The 15,981-nt window shown below is 53.8% G+C and overlaps 1 protein-coding gene across 1 annotated transcript in view; it reads left to right on the top strand.

Moving 5' to 3' along the window:
* Nucleotides 1-8,461: 8,461 nt before the first annotated feature.
* Nucleotides 8,462-15,981, top strand: part of PRRX2 (paired related homeobox 2) — a 43,371-nt gene continuing 35,851 nt past the window's right edge. Inside the window, exon 1 of the mRNA XM_063082635.1 lies at nucleotides 8,462-8,744. Coding sequence (XP_062938705.1) covers nucleotides 8,462-8,744 — 283 coding nt within the window. The remainder of the gene's footprint in view (nucleotides 8,745-15,981) is intronic.

Here is a 15,981-nt window from a genome sequence, read left to right as displayed (position 1 = left end):
AGCCTGCTTGTGAGTTTGTGGGCAGAAGAGGGAGAAACAGGACAGGTCCTGCCTTCCAGCTCTGCTCCAGGTCTCCGGGAGCAGCCATGGTGGTGCTTGTGGCTGCTGCTGTTTTGTGGACGTGTGCTATGGCCAGGGACCAGGTGGACGCTAGGAATGCACAGCAGGCCTTGTTGAGGCCCACAGTAATCCCACTCTTGCTAGCCACACCTGACAGATAAAGAAACGAAGATTTATGGGCCGACCCGTGGCTCACTTGGGAGAGTGCGGTGCTGATAACACCAAGGCCACAGGTTCGGATCCCTATTTAGGGATGGCCGGTTCGCTCACTGGCTGAGCATGGTGCTGACAACACCAAGTCAAGGGTTAAGATCTCCTTACCGGTCATCTTTTTTTTAAAAAAAAAAGAAAGAAAAAAGAAACAAAGATTTGGGGAAACTGGGTAGCTGGCTTTCAGTCCCTGGGCTGGTGAGTGGCCAAGCTGGGACTTGAACTCAGATCTGTGTGGGGCAGAGTCATGGGTATAATCACTGATCTGTATTTCCTCCTGGGGTGAGGAGGGAGCCCTCCAGGAATCTGAGGAGCCAGGGCTGAGCAGCGGGAGGCAGGTGGGTGGGGTGGAGGGTGAAGGACCTGAGGCCGAAGGACTGTACTATGATCTGGGTGATCAGACGGGGCAGGGGGTGGCAAAGGCACAAAATGCCATCACGAAAGGCTGCATCCAGGTCTGCGGGAGGGAGAGCTGGCCAGACTGCAGGGCCATCCACACGCCCCACTAATCCAAAGCAAATGAAGAGCGAGACTCGGGGTCCGCTTGGAGGCCCTGACAGGGTGATGATATACAGATTTTTAAATAAATGTAACGCATTAGGGACACATTGTCTGGTGGAAGAAAAACGATGCCCTTCCCCACCCTGCCTCCTGTTTCCAAAAAAAAAAAGAGAGAGAGAGAGAGAGAGAGGAAAAAAATCCAATGCTACAGCTAAAAAGGAAATTGCATTAATACAGATTGTTTTATTTAAAAAACCTTGACCTCGACTTCAAAAAAAAGTCATTAGACATTCTCCTCAAAGGCCTCCGGAGCGATTATGGGGAGGCCTGTTCATTTCTCAATGACCTACTGTCCCCGCGCTGCTGCTCGGGAACGTGTGAGGGACGGCAAGTCATTTAAGGCTCCCTGCAGAAAGGTGTGTAAATCTTTGCACGTCTAAAGAAACTTTACCAGCCCGCTAAGTCAGAGGAAAAGAAAACTGGAAGAGCCCGGCCCTCCCTCCTTTTTTCCGTTTCTTTCCTTTGGAACTCTGATCTCTTTGATCGTAAAAATGGTCATATTTCACCCCCAAAATATCAGCCATCAGCGAACTGAGGAAGTGGAAGTCCGTGGGGAGTTTTGCCACCGATTAGGCCCTTGGTTTAATTATTTAATGCCTGCCTGGATCGTGCAGGCTGTGAACACACCCCCCTGGCGAGGGTTCAGGAGTGAGTTATAAATAATAATAACTATTATATCCCCAATTAAGCCGGTGAGCTGAGAGCCCTGTCCCTGTCCCTCAGCCCCGCCCCTCCCGTCCCCGCCTGGCACACGCCCCGCCCCCAGGCTCACATGGCTCCACCTCAGCCCACAGTAATCACAGCAAGATGTTGCAGGGCCCAGGGCAGGAGCAGGGCAGGGCCTGCGGCTCCAGAAGGCCCCGTGAGGGCTCTGAGCTCCGTCGGCCTCGCCTGTGCCCCTGCCTCGGGCATCCTTCCGCTGACTCCCAGGGAGGAAGGGCGGGAGCGGGTGGAGGTACTTTGCCCGCAGGGAATTCCGGAGAGCTGCGGTGTGGGAGGAGTCCCAGGTTTGGGGTTGGTCCTTTCTCCTCTGAGCCTCAGTTTCCCCACCTGTAACAGGAGAGAGTTCTCCAAAAAGGGTCGTCGTGGGAGTTGTGTCTGTCTCAGCAACCCAAAGCCCACAGTTTGGAAGATGTCTGTGTTGGGACAGAGTGGCTGAGCCCCTCCAAGTTCAGTCTATGTGCTCAGGCTGCCAAGGCCGGACTGGCATGTCCTTGAGCGTCCCACGGGGGTTTATGGCCAGGTGCTTACCCAGGATGCCTCAGGATATACAGATGCTCCTTGACTTATGATGGGGTTACATCCTGATAAGACCATCATGAGTTGGAAATATCATAAGTTGAAAATGCACTTAACACATCTAACCTGAACACCGTACATTAGCCTATGGCTGGGCAAAAGTCATCTAACACAAGCTTACTTTATGATAAACGGTTGACTATCTTATGTAACTTATTGAATATTGTACTGAAAGTGAAAAACAGAATGGTTTTAATGGGACGTTCTGCAGGAGGTGCTCAATAAATCACTGTGGAATGAATCATGCAGGATTGTATCCCAATAGTCTGTCTCCCCATAAAGGCTGCAGCTCCCTGAGGGTCTAGAACACAGCATGGGCACCCAGCTCCACCCCACAGCAGCTTATCATTTGGCCTCAGACCCAGATCCAGGCTTGTCCCTGCCCTGCTGGGTCCTCAGGACCCTGGACCCGCCTTAATGCCACCCTGGCTTTGGCCTGGGCCTAATCCACCACTCTAGCTAGGTGTTTCCTGCCCGTTGGGCGATGGGGATTCGACCAGCCAGTGCCTCTTGAGATGTTCATGTATGGAGCCTACTATGTGCCAGCTTCTTTCTCCTGGATCCACTTCTCCTGTTTACTTCTGTGTGAAGATCTGGGGACACAACAGTGGAAAGCATAGACAAAGCCCCCGGATTCAGACCTGCAGTGTTGAGAGGGCACAGCGGGCAGCTTACAGATGGGAAGCCGAGGCTCAGAGAGGGGAGCAGATTGCCTGGAGTCATATAGCAAGTCCACAGCAGAGCCGGCCTCAAACCCAGCCAAGCCTTCCCACATAGGACAGGTTTTCTCTGCTACATTGGCTTTATCGAAACCTTTTTCACATGCATAGGTGATATTTACTGAATATTTTCCACATACTCAGTTTGTGCTAGGCTCTTTATTTACATGGATCATTTCATTTGATTCTCACAAAACCCCTGTGAGGTATGTGCTATTCATTTTTACTTCCGACTTACAGAGAAGGAGACTGAAACCCAGAAATGTTGTGACCCAATCAATGCCAGGCAGCTGGGAAGTGTCGAATGCAGGGCCAGCACCCACAAAAGACTTAAAACAAAAACAGAAAAACAAAGAACCATGTGGAAGGAGGAAAAAAAGGGAAGTTAATACACTGACTTGCCACCTGGACTGATAGAGCTACTATGATTATGTGTGAACATTAGCTCTGGGTTTCCTGATAGCCAAGCAAAAAGGGAAATGCAACAGGTTGCCCAGGTCTCATTATTTGCATTTTTTGCTTGTTTGTTTGTTTTTTAAAAAGAGACTATAATTCTTTAAAAGAAAGAGATAACTTCCTAGCCCAAACTTCTCATGGAACAATTTTGCATAGTGGTTAGGAGCCTTTCAAACTTGCTGGGACACAGAGCTTAAGCTCTCTGAGCCTCAGTTTCTCCTCTTCACATGATGATTGTGAGGAGTCTGTGAGACAATGTGGTTCAGAACATTGCCTGGCTTACCATAAGGCTCACTAAATGTGAGCCCCTGCTATTATGGAGCACATAATATCTTTGAATTTGCAAGTAGGCCAGATAAATTTTTCAAAGGAGTTTAACATTTCAACCCTTGCCAAGAGCTGAGAGCCAGTCACTTCAGCAGGGTATCCCAGCTAGGAAAGCCTCAGGAAGGAAACCGAGGCTCGGAAAAGTTTGGGCAGTGAGCTGAGAGAGAGAGCCAGAGATCCTGCCCCCTGGGGCTCTGCTCCACTTCCCACAGGGTGGACTGGGGTCTGGGATGAGCAGGAAGCCCCGCTGTGATTGCAGCCTGACACAATATTTACAGAGTGCTGTGATCTGTCACGGTCACGCCTGGTCACGTCTGAGTCACATCGGTGTTTATGATTCCCCAGACATGCAGCAGTGAACACGATTTGGCCTGTGTGGCTTTGTATGCTATCCCTGCTCAACTGTCTCGTTCAGACTAGGCCCTTGGGTGTGTGGCCACGGGGGCTGATCAGGTGAACCAGAAGAGCTGCAGGATTCCATCTTGTCCTTAGTCTCTGCTTCTCCGTCTATGAAATGGGCCTGGTCCTTGAGTGACTGGCGGTTAAGAGTCTTGCAGAGGTTGTGCTGGCTGAAGAATGACACTAATATAAATCAGTAAGAGAGAACTTTTCCAGTAGAAAAACGAGTAGTGAATACAAGCAGACATTTTACAAATAGGAAATACAACTGGCCAGTAAGTACCAAAGATATTTCTCTTCAACAATAATTAAGGCAAGGAAATGCCTTTTGAAATTTAAAGTAAATTATTATAATAGCTCGTGCTAGCAGGGATACAGAGAAACTGCCAGGAGTAGAAACTGATACCACCTTTCTGGAGGCAATATGGCAGTATTACCAAAAATCTTCAATTTTTGCAGAATCTTTGACTCAGTGTGTTAGTTTTCTATTTGTTGCCGTAACAGCCTATCACAAAACTAGGCTTTAAAACCGCACCAATTTGTTATCTTACAGTTCCAGAAGTCAGAAGTCCTGGGCTAAAATTAAGGTGCCACAGGGCTGCATTTCTTTCTGGAGACTCTAGAGGAGAATCCTTTTTCTCGCCTTTTCCACATTCTTGAGGCTGCCCACATTCCTTGGTTTGTGGCTTCTTCCTCCATCTGCAAAGCCAGCAATGGCCAGTCGAGTCTTTTTCACATCCCATCACTCTGACACTGACGTTCCTGCCTCTCTCTTTCATTCTTTAGGACCCTTGTGGTTACAATGGTCCCTGCTGGATAATCCAGAATAGTCTCCCCAGAATAATCTCCCAGTTTTAAAGTCAGCTGATAGGCAACCTTAATTCCATCTGCTACCTTAATTCTACTTTGACATATTCATAAATTCCAGGGATTATGATGTGAACATCTTTGGAAGGCCATTATTTGCCTACCACACCCAGATTGCCTATTTCTAGGCATTTATTCTTAAGAAAATAACTGAATGTGTAGCAACAGGGAATAATGTATTGCTAGGCTTTCGTTAAAAATAGTGGTGGGCAAGACTAATGACACAGAAAGCAGGTCCTAAAATAGTTGATTAGACACAGTTCTACTTTTATAATATATCTGGCTATCTCTCCCCACCTATCCCAATATATGGACATAAGCTAGAAAGATACACTCTAAAATTATTTTTAGTTCATTCCTTTTTCTTGTCTTATTGCTTTTTCTAGGCCTTCAATTCAAAATTGCATAGGCAGTATGATTATCTCCAAACTCTTTTATTAAATCAAGTTTTATTATTTATTTAATGTATCAAATATCTACTGTGTGTCAGGGCTCTTTAGGAGTGGGATATAGGTGATTTTTATTTTCTTAATTTTACCAATGCTTTCTAAAATTTCAGTGATATGCATATTACTTCTCTGTAATGAGAAAAGTTAACTTTTTTTTTTTTTTTAACACATGAACTTTTGAGACTGGGGCAAATATGCATTTTTACTCAAGGTGAGACCCAGGATCCACCTGCAATGGACCAATGAACAACCAGCTCCTTCTCCATGGAGTCCCTCTCTGGAGAGCAGGGACCCTCTTGGCTTCCCTTATGTTCCTCCCTACTCCTGCTGTCTAGAGAGGTGCCCCATTCAATAACTACTAGTTGAAGTGAGAAGTCTCAAACTGGGATCCCCCCCAACTCTGGGTCAGCACCTCAGATTTATCTAAATCACCATAAAATTATTTTTTAGCCACATCCCTTTGGGGTACTGAGTCCCTGAGTTCTGCCTCCATGGTTTACTAGGAATTTCCTTGGCGTATTTCCAGGCTGGATCAGGGCTGAAGTTCTCGTACAAGGGCTGAGCTTTGGCATAGCAGCCCATGCCCCTTGGCCCACTCTGCATCCCTGTACCACCTCCACCCTCACCCCCAGGATTGGCAAGGGCAGTAACAACTCAGTAACAACAACAACAATAATAATGCTAAACTCACAAGAACCTTTTTGGGTTGGTTCCTTTATTATCCCTGTTTTACAGATGATGGGACAGACTCAGAAAGGATGAGCAAGTGACTTATCCAAGGCCACATAGCTAGTAAATGGCATGAACAGGCTCAAACCATGTCCCCACAGCTCCAGAGTCCAAGTTTGCCATCACTGCCCTGCACTACTTCTCAGAATAGGCCCATGGTGAGGTCTTGATTGGAACCTAGGATGAATTGGAATCTGTAGGATGCTGTGCCCGAGCAGCAGCATCCTACAGAGATGTAGGATATCACATCTCAACACAAGTAGGATGAATAAGTGCATGAGTGGAAGAAAGAAACCACTGTGACCACCAGTCCCACCAAGAGACCTTCAGATGGCACTTCTCGGCTCTGGGCCTCACTTTACCCATCTGCAAAACAAATGCTTTTTTTTTTTTTTTTTTGCCCAGACCAAATAAACTCAGTGGTTCTCTCAGCTCAAGAAGAAGCTTTTGCCTTTGCTGCCTCAGTTTTCCCATCTGTCATCCAAGGGAATGGGACCTAGATGATCTCTTAGGCCCTTTCCAGCTCCACAGGCTGATGGTGACAGTACCCTCCCTGTGTTCTAGGCCACGGGCCCAGGACTTCACCTGTGACAGGCCTCTCACAGTGCCCAGAAGGTAAGTACTTCATTCGGCCTCTTCTACAGGGGAGGAGCTGGGCTCAGAGATGGGAGGTGCTGTTTGAGGCCACACAGCAGTACATGGCATAGCTGGGCCTGGAACCTGGTCTCTGACACTAAACTGTTCTGAATCATGGGATAAAGTCTCTGCTCAGTGGGGTGCGCTTGTCCTGGGATAAGACCCTCCACTCTGTGGGCTTGCTGGGTGCCCAGCAGAAATGAGGCTTTCCCAGACATTCTTGAGTCAAGTAGGGGCCCCACCCTGCTCAGGCTCTCAAAAGTTGTTCAGCCACACACACTGCGGGCAGTGTGGGGATCCCCTGGTGCCCAGGCTGGGCTCCTGCCAGCCCCCTGGGAGAAAGGAGGCTGCCACCTCTTGTCCAGCCTTTCTCACTGGGCACTCCTTGGGGCAGATTTCCAAGGAAGGAGAGCCCCATCTTCTCCAAACCCTCAACCTACCCATGCAGGCACCTCGATGGACTGCTGTGGCTGAAGTCACTCAGGAGACACGCAGCCTCGCTTTGGGGGTGATTCCTTCCTGGGGAAAGATAAATAAATAAATGACTTACACAGAACCTAGGCTGCTGGTCTGTAGGTTTTCAAGGTGTGAGCAGGGTGGGTTTTCTGTGTGGGAGCCCAGAAAGACATGCTGAAGGCCTCCTGGTGGGGTTATTTTTGCTGGTATGACTTTATGCCTCTGTGGTGACAGCAAGGGGACAGAGGGACAGGCCAGTAAGCAGCCATCCCGGGGAAAGACCTGTGGCATCTGGAGGACTTAGAGTCTCAGTTCTGCTCGCTAGGTACATCTTTTCTGTGCTTTCCTTGAGAAACGAAAACAAGAGTGGAGACCCAAGCCTGCCTCCCTCTTTCCCTGTCACCCATCTGTCAGTCTGGCTGCCGTCTGGCTGTCCATCCTCTGTGTGTACACTAGGAGTTCTGGAGGGAAACTCCTTCCTGCCAGCTTGGTTTTCCTTGGGAGGAATCCTTGGAGCATCCTGGGGGTGGCACAGAGCTGTCCTGGAAAGACAGAGCTGGGAGCAAGGCAAGGGACGGGGCAGGGTGCAGGGGACATCGCATACATCCCAGAAGCTTGGGAACGCTTTGCTTTCCGGGTTGGGGAACCTCGGGGCAGGTGAAGTGAAGAAGGTCCAGGTGGACCTCAGAGTCTTTCTGTCAGGGCGGGAGGGGCGGCGTTGGGGGAAGTGAGGGTGGAGCTGACTTTGGAGATCTCTGTGAACCGTCTCAGAGTCGCCCCCTCCCCCCACCTAGCCGGCTTTTGTAAATGGGGGAGGGGGCTGCCAATTCCTCCTTTATCACCTCCGCAGACACTTGTTGGGGGATTGAAACGGCAACAAAACGCGGAACGTCCCCACGCCCTGCCACGTGGGTGGGGAGGGTGGAAGCAGGACACCCCGTCGCCTGCCCCTCCCCAGCCGCAGCCTCGGCCGCACTCGGGCGCAGGACCCCCGCCCCGCAGCCGGAGGGGTGGGGGAGGGGAGGGCAGGGCGGGAAGGGGGGGGGCGAGGTTGGCTTCAAGAAGGGGCGCGTGGCCGGAGGAGCTGGTGTCTGAGCCGCTCCGGGGCGCGCGGCGGAGGCAGCGAAGGGGAGGGAAGAAAGTTTGTTTCCCCGACGTCAGCGCCGGGCGGGCCGCGGCGGCCGCGGAGCCGGGAGGCGGCCGGGAGCGGGGCAGAGCGCGGGGCGGCCGGGGCGCGCTCGCTGCGACCCGCGCCTGCCACCCCCCGCCGGCGACCCCGGTGGACTCGCGGGCATGGACAGCGCGGCCGCCGCCGCCGCCGCCTTCGCCCTAGACAAGCCGGCGCTGGGCCCGGGGCCGCCCCCGCCGCCGCCGCCGCCGCCGCCCTCCGCGCTGGGGCCGGGCGACTGCGCCCAGGCGCGCAAGAACTTCTCGGTGAGCCACCTCCTGGACCTGGAGGAGGTGGCGGCGGCCGGGCGGCTGGCGGCGCGCCCCGCGGCCAGGGCCGAGGCGCGGGAGGGCGCGGCGCGGGAGCCGTCCGGAGGCAGCAGCGGCAGCGAGGCGGCGCCGCAGGACGGTGAGTGCGGGCGCGGGCGCGGGGCCCGGCCGAAGGCGCATCCCCGGGCGGGGGCCGCGCAGGCTGCACCGCCGACGGGGCGCGGGGACACGCTGCGGCCGGTCCGGTGTGCCCGGCTTGCCCAGAGCCGTAGTCGAGGCTGCGTGGGGGTGACGGGGGTGGGGGGGGGGGGGCTGCGGTTGACCAGAACGCCCGACCGGGGGAGGGGACCTTCGTCGAGCCAGAGCCGCCTCAAGTGCGAGGGGTCACGACGGCGGGGAAGTGCGCTGCTTTTGTGCACAGCCCTGGAGACGGCCCTCGCGGCTCCACCGCCGAAGAGCCTGGGAAGTGGTCATTGCCATGTTACAGCTGGGGAAACCGAGGCTTTGGAGGGGCAAAGCGACGGGGTCGCACTGCTGGGTTTCACACTCCCCACGGCCACCACCCCAGCTGTTACTAGGTCTTAAGATGGGTTCTTTGGCTGGGCTGAGGATGCCTGCCCCCCATCCCCACCGCCCAGTTTGTCCAGGGAGCAGCTTCCTAGGTGGAATGGCCCAGCCTGGAGAGCCGGCCAGGCCTCTTTTCCTCTGCAGAGATTAAAGGTCATCAGGAAAGGGCTTTACAAACAAACAACTCACCCAAGTGGCTTTTTTCAAAAAGTCACACAGGATCACAGCGGTCTGAGCCCTTGGTAAGAAGGGGTGGGGGGAGAAGGAGAAGATGGAAATAAAGCAGAGGTCCCTGCCCCGGACAGTTTCAGTAGGGAGGGGGGAGGGGAGGGGGAGGGCCAGAGTCCTCACATGCTCACCCATGCCCTGAAGAGGAATGGGGTGGTCTGAGACCACTGCCCCTGTCCCCTGGCTCAGGGGTGTAGGCTGGCCGGCTACAGGCTCTGGGCCCCTTAAGTGTTCCCCTCTTGACCCCAGCAGCCTTCCCACCTGGCCCTGGGGATCCCCGGTTCCTGCACCAGCTCCCAGGTCTCAGGGGTACCCAGGCTGGCTGGATGCCTTGGCTACTCAGACTAGAGGACGTGCAGGAAAACAGAGGTGACTGCAGCCCAGTCCAGGAGCATGTGCGCCTGTGGGGACACCTGTAACACACCTGCCTTTCACAGAGCACCTTCCGACCATGCCCAGCTGTTGCCAGCCTGTGGCTGAAGTGAGGTCACCAGCTTTCTCCAGCGGCTTCCGCCACTCGCCAGCCACAGTGTCCCGACAGCTCTTTCACCCTCTGAGGAGGTGGGCTTTAGATCCTGAGAAAGGTGGAGGAAGAGGTTCAGTTTTGGCCATGGGTAAAAGGGGGTGCCCTCTGGTTCATGGTGGGGGCTCCCCCTGCCAGCCTGAGTTTGGCTCCCGTCAGGGCAGAGGAGAGGCCCTGATTTCACCCTGATGAATGGGAGACAAGGAGGAACACACTGAACAGCAGGAGAAAAAAGGAAGGGAGGGAAGGAGAGAGGGGGACAGAGGAGACTAAAGGAGAGGAGAGAAGAGGGGGGCGGGAGCCATGAGGCGAGAAGGAAGGAAACTGAGGCATTGGGACCTGAGTCCTGGCCAGGGGACGGCGTGCCTGTTTCCACCCTGGCCCCTGACATGGGGACAGATAGTGGAAGGCCGCACTTCTCCCAGATACAGTACAGAAGGTCGCCAGTGGATCCTTTCCCTGCGGAACCCCAGAAGAGCTAGTGTCAGCTGGGATGTGAGAGCCTGGACAGTGCCACTGGCAGCCTCCAGGCAGCTGAGTGGGTTCTGGGTCTCCCCAGCAGTCCCTTGGGGCCGGGCCACCCTTCTTGGGATCCCATGAGGCCTACAGACCATTTCCTGAAGAGGGGCTTCTGGCATGGTGAATACCCAGGCACAGGCACATTTGGGGACAGAGGACACATTGGGTGTGGGGTCAGGTGGGACAGAGTCTGGGCCAGACTCAAGGAGGTGCTCACAGGCTGCCCTCCTCCCCATCTTGGAAGCCTCTCCCAGCCCTGGAGTGAGCAGCCCTGGGCTTGCTGTCTGGGTCTGCAGGCGGAAGGCAGACGCCAGCTTCTTGCTTGTGCCTCTTGGTCTGATGCCCCCTCCCGCTGCCACTTATGTGGGCCCCTAAGTCCTGAAGGCTCCAAAGGCGGGGGAGAAAGTACCTCTCTTCCCCACATCCTGGGGAGCCCAGCCCACATCACTGAGCGCTTGGAAGTAGGCAACTGAACCTCAGAGTGCCAGGATCCCAGGCCCAGGCCAGCGGGCGTGGGCCTTGGGCTGTGATGTCGTCCTCCACTCCTGGCACCTCAGACATGCTTGGAAGTGGCTTTTCCTGTGGCTTCTGGAGCTGTTCCCAGGTCCAAAGAAAGAGACTAGCACCAAAGAAAGATGGGGTGCCCCCATTAGCAAAATATTGGTTAATGGAAACACTAATCAATTAGAAAATTGATATGTTTTCAACCTGCTGTGTTAGCAGGCTCAACAAATTTTTAAAAAATTACAAAAAGCATTTGTTTTCACAAAGCCACAGTAGATATAGCCTATTCCTGCCAATGACTTACTAAGACCAGGCTCTCCCCAGAACTGGCCAGGAAGGCTGTGGCTTTGCCCGTGACTCAGAACAAACCAGGGTCTCGCGTTCCTTCCAAATCAAACGCTGAGGGCTGCGCTGGGGCGCCGAGCTATGCCAGGCACGTTAGGAAAATAAACCCTCCTTTGCTGCCTTTGCAATGACTTACAACAAAAGAAACCACATTAATAACTGAGATTTTCTTTAAAGCATTCCCTCCTGTGGGCAGGGCAGAAACAGGGACGTGGACACACTGTGAAAATAAACAAAGCTCCTGGAGCCAGGCAGGAGTGAGGCCCCCTGCCCAGGGAGGCTGCCTGGTCACTGCGCAGGGCTGGTACCTGTTTTGGAAGACCCCAGGATGCACTGCAGGAAGGACCAAGTGGATCCCAAGTGATCCACTTTTCAGAGATTCGGGACATGAGGTGCTTGGAGTCTAAGGCAGGATGAACCAGGCTGAGCCGATCTGTTAATGGGGGTGAGTCTGGTTAGTGGTGGGGGACCTGCCCCTCCCTCTTGCCAAGTACAGGGACTGAAGGGACCGTCAAGTTTGAGAGACTGGAAGACTTGCCTTCAATTTTTTTTTTTTTTTTTATCACGGTAAAATATACCTAACGTAAGATTTACCATTTTAGCCGTTTATAAGTGTACAGTTCCATGGCGTTAAGGACTTTCACACTGTTGTGTAACCATCACAACCATCCATCTCCAGAACTTTTCCATCTTCCTGAACTGAAACTCTGTCCCCATTAAACACCGACTCTCCGTCCCCTCCTCCCCGAGCCCCTGGCAGCCACTACCTACTGTCTGTCTCTATGGATCTGACTACTCTAGGGACCTCCTAAAAGTGTAATCCACACTGCTTGTCCTTCTGTGTCTGGCATCACTTAGTATAATGTCCTCAAGGTTCATCCATGTAGTGGCATGTGTCAAAATCTTCCTTTGATTTTTTGGCCATTCATCCATCGCTGGACACTGAGTTGTATCCAGCTGCTGTGAGTAGTGCTGCTGCGAACGTGGGTGTGCAAGTGTCTGTTCAAGTCCCCGCTTTGCATTCTTTGGGAGATATACCCAGAAGTGGAATTTCTGGGTCAGATGGTAATGCTGTGTTTAGTTTTTTTGAGGAACCGTAATACTGTTTCTGCAGCCGACTTCAGTTTTTCATCGGCCTCCCTGTAACTGATTCCGAAACGGGGCCTGGGCAGAGCTGGCGTGGGGGGAAGGACTGAAGGGTTTCCTCAGACCCAGCCTTTGAAAGACAAGCCTGCTCCCTTCCTTGCTTTCCCTTTGTCTAGTTCCTGGGGGGGGACAGAGTTATGGGAGTTTTTGGTGGCTTGTCCTGGGCAAGGACATGAGGTCAGGCTGGAAGAGGCAGAACTTCGGGTAATTTCATGGTGTCCCAGGCCCCAAAAGGACAGTGGCTGACCCAGGTGGAAGTGGCCCTGGGGGGTGATTTAAGAGGAGTGCACCAGTGAGCACTGGACTGGGGGTCGGGACATCCGGTTTGGGTCCTGGCTTTGGCTGCCCTGTCCTGTGTGACCTTGGGTGTGTCACGTCTCTTCTGTCGGCCTCAGTTCCACACCTGGGCAGTAGGCGACAACACACAGATGCTTGTGAGGCCCCTCCTGTTTGCGATCACGGTTTGACCCAGGCTTAGAAAAACCCCATGATGAGCCTGTCTCCCAGGACCTGGAGTCTCTGAGCCTGGCTCTTGGCTGGGCCTGGTGCCTGGACCCTCAGGCAGGTGAGGGTATTGCTCAGCAGGTCCAGGTTGCAGGGAGACAGGAGGAGTGAGTAAGGGGTTGAGAGCCCAGGGGGCCTCCCAGGGTGGCTGGAGTTGGGGGGCTGGTGGTCTGCCTCTCTGCCTTTTTGTCACAGGGAGGGCACTTGCCGTTTAGTTCATTGTTCATGGTTCCAGGATGGTCTGCTATCCAGTGGATCATCTGGGTGGAGCTTGGGGGCCTCAGACCGGCTAGAACCCCGCAAGGGCCCTTCCCTGTGGGCAGAAGCTCAGCAGGCTGGAGCCTCACTGTTCCTTCCCAGAAGACTCCAGAAAAGTAACTGGAGCACGAGTGACAGTGCCTGCTTCCACACCACGCTTGAGGCCTAAAAAGAGCCCTGAGGCTCAGTGCTGCCATCTATGAAATGGGAAGGAGGGGCTGAGGTGTCCCTTATAGGGGTGTGCTGAGTCCTGAGTGCATGCCAGGTGCCGAGCACTGTGCCTGGCATATAGTAAGTGCTCGGTAAAGTGTCTCCATTCCAGCTCCTTGAGATGCCCACAGCAGCCCTGTGAATCAGGCAGGGCTAGTGATTGCCATCCTATTTTTTGGAGCCCCAGGGAGGCAAAGCAACCTGCCCAAGGTGTCACAGCTGGGAAGGGAGGGGTGGGATTTGTTTTTGGAACCCAAGTCCAGGCCTCTCTCTTCTACACAGTGCAGCGTTTGGGCTGGAGAAGTCAGGAAGGAGAAGCCCCATATGGTTGTTGGGGAGACTCAGGCTGTGGTTTGCTTGAGACTAAAGAGGGGATGGACTTTGGGGGAGGCACAGAATGGGACTGTTGGGATGGACCCTGCGCACGTGTTAGGAGTTTCTGAGTGGGTAGAGACAGGAAGGAAGGGTTTTCAGTGGCTTGTCCTGGGCAAGGACATGAGGTGAGGCTGGAAGAGGCAGAACTTGGGATGCTTTTATGGTGTCCTAGGGCCAAAAGGACAGTGGCTGACCCAGGTGGAAGTGGACCTTGGGGGTGATTTAAGCCCCTGCTTCTCTGAACATATTCTGCTGTGTGCTGCCTGGGTCACAGGTGTGGGTGTGGAGTAGAAGGGGCATGGCCATGGCGGGGCTGAAGGAGGGTGTGAGGGGACCTGGTGAGTGTGACCAGGAGCACACTGGCCGTGTGCTTACACTGTGTGTTGGCCAGGGCTTCACATGCCTTACCCCATCGTCCTCCCACCAACCATGTGGAGTGGGTCCTTTGACTATCCCCATTTCATGGAGAGGCAAACTGAGGCTCAGAGTAGTCAAGCCTCTTGTCAAGACTTTCCCATTCCTATGGGATTCCAGCCCAGGCCTGTCCTGTTCTAAAGCCCCTGCTCTCCACCACTGTGCATAGCCACTCCTGGAGCCCCGGGAATGCCAGGGTGGCCTGACCATGGATGTCCACCCCCAGACAGGTGTGGGCTGTATTCAGGGGGCCACAAGGCAGCCAGGGGAGGGGGTCTCCTTGATATCCTCAGCAGCTTGGTGGCTCACAGGTATGTGGGAAATGGGCCAGGCCTGGCAGCGCGGGGACTGCCCAACTTCAGGAGTGTTCGAAGGTGTAAGAATGGGGGGGGGGGATCCTCTCCACCTCCAGCCCAGAAACTACTAGAATGGTCTCCCTTAGCCTCCGCAGGCCTGTCTGCAGTTGCCTGGACATAGGAGAGCTGTGGGGGGCCCCTCTCTCTGTGGAGCAGTGACAGTCCAGGCACCCCACCTGCCACTCTCGACTCCTGTGCTCACTCGCTCGTTCATTTATTCCACAGCTATTTTCTGAGCACTCTCTATGGGCCAGGCCTGGAGCTCCACTACCTGCCCTGTGGTTCCCAAAGTTTCAGGCTGCAGTGGAATTCCCAGAAACTTAGAGGAACTGGCATAGAGCGGACAGTTTTTAAAGTTTGCCAAGAAAAGCCGTTTACTCACAAAAACAATCATCTTATTGCCCCGTGCTTTCATCTAAGAATGAAGCTTTTAGCATCTTCGTCTTAAGAGTAAAGGAAGGTTCTCACAACTGACTTAATTTAGCTTAACAGAAAACTCACTAATTGTTCCTGTTCTTCTCATTTTGCTGTAGGTCGGTGAAAACTTTGTCATGGGCTGGCATTTGGGAACCACATGGTGGTTTTGGCTTTCCCAGACTCACAGACACAGAGACACACACAGACCCCCCCCCCACGATGCCACACACACACACACACGCACACACAGACTCACGCCCCATCTTGAGGGCTCTGGCCAGCCAAATGACCAAGCCTATGTTCTTGGTGGCCAGGGCGGCCGCAGGCAGCTAGTGGATGGATGAGCAGACAGACGTATCTGTGCTGGCGCGGGCCAAGGGTTAAGTGCCTTTTGCGAGGTGGTGAGCCGGAGAGGGCCGTGGGAGCTTCCTGTTTAGACAGAGGGCGGCTGGGGAAGTTATCTCGCCTGCTCCCACGCTGAGCAGCAGAGAGGCGGGGTGCCACTCAGCGTCCAGCAGGTAGAGGAGGTGGCATGAGGCAGGGGGCATGTTGCAGGGTGCTTCTGGTCCAGGGGGGTGGGGTGAGGGCAGGGCTGGCCGCAGCTGTTCAGGAAGAGGCTGTGGCCCCCGAGGGAGCGTGGCCTTGCTGGGCGCAGCAGGGGGAGCCCGCTCTGGCCAGAACCCAGGAGCCATGGAATCTCAAGATGTCCCAGGAATCAAGGTCGTTAAAAGACCCAAAAAAGTGCTGATTCCCCACTTGCTCTCGCTGGCCTGAGCCCACGTCCGGTTGCCTGCTTCGTGTCCCTTCCACTTCTGGGCAGCTGTTTGTTCCCAGGTGAGCTCTGGGAGGCCACCATGATGATAGGACATAGTCCATGTGGGGCTCCTTACGAGTAATGATATCTTTTATTGTGTCCTAAAAATGAAGCCGGCTCTGGGAGATATTATTTTTGTTCTGTCTTTGTGATCGATTCTGCTTTTATGTGCGTGGGATGGGCAGCTGGGACCTTC

The sequence above is a fragment of the Cynocephalus volans genome, chromosome 17, assembly GCF_027409185.1.
Source record: "Cynocephalus volans isolate mCynVol1 chromosome 17, mCynVol1.pri, whole genome shotgun sequence".
Taxonomy (NCBI): Eukaryota; Metazoa; Chordata; class Mammalia; order Dermoptera; family Cynocephalidae; genus Cynocephalus; species Cynocephalus volans.
The sequence above is the reverse complement of the archived record's forward strand: the minus strand, read 5'-3'. Positions and strand labels throughout refer to the sequence as shown.